Source organism: Chaetura pelagica, unplaced genomic scaffold (assembly GCF_000747805.2).
Source record: "Chaetura pelagica isolate M959 unplaced genomic scaffold, ChaPel_1.0 scaffold47, whole genome shotgun sequence".
In the NCBI taxonomy this organism is placed as follows: Eukaryota; Metazoa; Chordata; class Aves; order Apodiformes; family Apodidae; genus Chaetura; species Chaetura pelagica.
Genome location: NW_009954140.1, coordinates 3,518,538 through 3,522,721, shown reverse-complemented (window position 1 = coordinate 3,522,721; position 4,184 = coordinate 3,518,538). Strand labels below are relative to the sequence as shown.

The window sequence follows — 4,184 nt, the reverse complement described above, 5'->3', positions numbered from 1 at the left end:
CCTACAGCCTAACAATTATCTCCTTTTTCTTGCAGAAGACATAGTTGCTCGTGATTTAATAGAGCAAATGATAAACATGGATCCTCAGAAACGTCCCTCTGCAAGCTGTGTGCTCAAACACCCATTCTTTTGGAGTTTAGAAAAGCAGCTCCAGTTTTTTCAGGTTTGTGTTGACCTTTTCAATCCTTTCAGTTCCAATGGATCCTGCAGACATTCTTCAAATCCTGACTTCAGTCTCTCCTTGCTCTGGAGGTTTGAGGTGATAGACTCCACAAGCTCACTGTGAGGAATTGATGAAGCAAAGTTATAACACCTAAAGCCTCATCTCAGAACCTTCCATATTGTACTTTGTCATGGAGTGAAGTAGAATCATAGCTCCGTTGTCACGGCCAGAAGCAGCAATTTAATTTTTTTGGGTAAAGCTTGAAAAGAAACCCAGAAATAATCTAAATGTCTCTTCTAGGATGTTAGTGACCGTATAGAGAAAGAATCTTTAGATGGTCCAATAGTCAAGCAATTGGAAAGAGGTGGAAGAGAGGTGGTGAAGATGGACTGGAGAGAGCACATCACTGTTCCTCTTCAGACAGGTAATGGACAGTGTTTTATCAGTGGGAAGGAGTTGTTCCCACTTTGCTGGGACAGGAAAGGAAGGCCAACAGTCTCAGGCTTGGCATATGACCTTTACTTGTCAGTACAGTATTTCTTCAAACAACAGTGCATGTTTATATATTGAAACACACCTATAAGTGAATGTGACAGCAGACACACATACCTCCCCTTTGAGGCCAGCAACTAAAACTCCATCAGAATGCAGAAAGAAACCTCATTTCTTTTGCAGATCTTCGAAAATTCCGATCCTACAAAGGGGGCTCCGTGCGGGATCTCCTGAGGGCAATGAGAAATAAGGTAAAGGATTTCCCTCCGTAAGCAGCACATGCACTGAGGTTCTACCTGCTCCTGCTGTCCATTGCCAGGCTTGTCGTGGCATTAAGCTGCTCTGTGAGAGAGTGAGGTTACTTTGTCCATGAAAATGTATCTTGAAGAAACAGCCCTATTTAAAAGAGGATTCTTGAAAACACACCCTCTGACTGAGCTTTCCCCCATTCTCTTCTCCTTTACAGAAGCACCATTACAGAGAACTGCCTCCTGAAGTGCAGGAGACCCTGGGCTCCATCCCAGATGAATTTGTATGTTACTTTACAGCTCGTTTCCCTCACCTGCTCCTCCACACCTACCATGCAATGCACATCTGCTGCCAAGAAAGACTGTTTCAGCATTACTATGATCAGGACATTGCAGAGCTGAGCCTTGCAGGTGACACTGTTTGAGAGGGGTGGAGCTTTCTCTTCTGGGACCAACATTCCAAGCACAGGGGAAAAGCGGGATCGAAGAGCTGAATTATCTCTTGGAAGACACCAGTCTTCCAAAAAAGTGCCTTGCACCTCTGCCTGTACTGGATCAGGAGATGGTAGGAGCCCAAGAAGCAAGGGGTGACTTCAGACAACCAGTGAACCCTGATGATGGAGTTACTCTGTGGCAATTTTCAAGACAGTGAAAATGGAGAACAAAAGCTGGAAAGAAGAGTCACCCAATATCCCTGTACTGTACCTGATTTCATAACTGATGTGTTTTATTACAGAGAATCAAAATACAGTACAAGAAAGCATAAATTCCTAGGGATTGGGATCTGCAAAAGGAGCCTTTTAGTTGTAGCCAATCATTAGACCCTGCTATTGCACTACTGCCACGTTATGCATTAGGCACACCACAGTGATTGTAAAGGGAATAATTCCTAATTACTCCAAAACAGCAGAATACAGTTTCTGTTTAATCAGTACTACCCTGGAAAATTACTCCCTCCTACTTGATCAGATATAATGAAGTTCTAAAACAAATACTGACTTGAAAAATCAGTTAAAGGTTTACCTACTTTGAAATTAAGCCTCATTGTTTAAATATCAACCAGTATTCACAGAAGAGCTTGAACAGGCCTTGACTTAAATCACAGTATCACAACACCTGCAGTAACTGCAGAACAACACACTGATGTCAGCTGTGAGCTGCTAATTATTTCTCTACTGCAAGTGTTCCTTACCTTGGTAGGAAGAAAGGTCCCCAGATGCAAAGAGTTAAGATGAATCCTGGGGAGAAAAAAAAATATATAAAAAAAGAGCTAAACAGGGAACTATGAGAGTTGTACAGACCAGTGAAGTTAGAGACTGATTTTAATGGGTGGATAAGGCTGTAGAGGAACCCACATTTTCTGCTTGTATGGGTTGTGAATGACATCTAAGTGAGCCTGGTTTTAAAGATGCAGTATTTCTTTTCATTGGCCTTAAAGCTGTGACAAAGCATTAAGTGTCTGCAAAGGATGAACTGCTGAATTCTAATCTAAGGGGGGGTAGTCTTTTACAGTATTTATTTAATGTATTTATATTTATTTAATTTTTACTACAAAAAGTGGTATCAAATCCAAGTGGTACAAGTTTAAAGCATGCCAGATAATTCTTAATCAGTGTTGTGCTTATATTTAATCATATTATAGCAACTGGAAGAGGAAAGTGATACTGCATCTTTCAATGGAAGTCATTAAAGGAGAAATTACAAAGTGGGAATGTGTATGACTGCCATTGCTCTTAAAATAATACATTCTTGACAGTCATGTGTATGGTTGGGTATGTACAGCTACTTTTCTGGAGCTACTTTATGGGAAAAGTTTTCCTAGTTGTACAACGTGAGCAAGTTACCTAAGATGCCAGCTGTGCAAGTTACATGTTTCTAAAGCTTGACAACAACAAAAAAAATTAATGGTAGTTTTACCTAAGAAGATTCAAAGCCTATTTCATATTTTTGTACTTCTCATGTAAAGTTGTTTTATAAGTCTACCAAATAAAAGACTTGTACTCAGAAATAAAAATAAATCCACAACTTAGTGACCATATGTGCCTGGGGAAAAAAAAAAAATCAGACTCACAGTTTTCAGTCCCAGGGCTGGAGACAAAAAACACCTGCAGCTGCACAGGGCCTGCAGCAGCCACATCCTGCCTCCCAGGGAAGAAACGCAGGCCTGTTTTTTTGGTTTTTGTTTTTTAAAAAGTCCACTTCCTTTCTCCTAGTTAGAGCTAAGACCCTAAAGCAGGAAACACGCAGAAACAATTTTTTTTTTTCTTCCGTGGGGGAGGGGAGGAGGTGGGAGGGAAGGAAGTGGGGAAGGGCTAACACTGTGCCTTCCCCAAGGCCCCAGGGTTGCCACCTTCATCTCGGTGTCTGAGGAAAGTGAACAGGCACAGTAAAATGGCTGGAATAACTGCACACTGTAAAAACCGTTATTGCCCTGCAGCACCGAGATCCAAAGTAACCTTTTTTTTTTTGGGAAACCCAGCTGATGAATTCCCATGTGGTTAAGAGCCTGGCAGATGCTGCTGCAATGCAGAACCTGGGAGTGCAGCTCAGCCAGCAAGGGGTCAGCACAGCAACCTCTGTCCCAGCCTCACCTGCCACCTGCTCTTCAGGCTTTGGCCAGCTGGCCTCAGGGAGGGGGCAGCTGACACGGGGGGTGGGGAATCTGACTAACAAAAAAATAATTAAACATAATTATACTAACACCGCCTCACCCAAGCACCTTAACACATACTCATTTTTAGTGGCACAACCACCCACACACCAAGAGCACGGCTGATAAGGGGTGGAGACTGGGTTGGGTCACCAAAAATGTTAATCAGAAGGGTGTATTTTTTTTATTGGCTGATAGCAGTGGGGGTATTTAAGAGAAACGGGTGGGAGCAGAAATACACACCCAGCTCAGACTCCTGCTTGTGCTGCTGCAGGCTGGCAGAGCTGGGCACCGCAGCAGGTTGGAGCATCTTCCTTCCCTCCCTCCGCTCCTTTGGAAACCCTTTTCCTGCCAGCGCAGCACTGGAGACAGTTCCTGCAGGCTCTGCATGGTAAGCCCTTCCTGTGTGCCCCCCCTGCCTGCCACCTTGAGTCCTGCATGGCGGTGGCTGGGGAGTGGGTAGTGGGAGGTTATTGGCAGCCTCGGGGGCTACTTTTACAGGTAGCAGGTGTAGGAAAAGCAATGATCACCCCCCCAGCGTCCCTCTTCCCCTCTCCCCCCCCCTACCCCACTGGGGAAAGGGCTCCTCGGCAGCGGTAAGTGGGAGTGAGCAGCTCGGGGGGGGGGAGGG

At 44.3% G+C, this 4,184-nt stretch overlaps 1 protein-coding gene across 1 annotated transcript in view; it reads left to right on the top strand.

Annotated features, from left to right (window-relative positions):
* The window catches only part of ERN1 (endoplasmic reticulum to nucleus signaling 1), a 27,773-nt gene extending 26,445 nt beyond the window's left edge, over positions 1 to 1,328 (top strand). Inside the window, exons 20-23 of the mRNA XM_010002690.1 lie at positions 36 to 163; positions 464 to 587; positions 839 to 906; positions 1,122 to 1,328. Of these exons, the coding sequence (XP_010000992.1) occupies positions 36 to 163; positions 464 to 587; positions 839 to 906; positions 1,122 to 1,328 (527 nt within the window). The remainder of the gene's footprint in view (positions 1 to 35; positions 164 to 463; positions 588 to 838; positions 907 to 1,121) is intronic.
* The last annotated feature ends 2,856 nt before the right edge of the window (positions 1,329 to 4,184 follow it).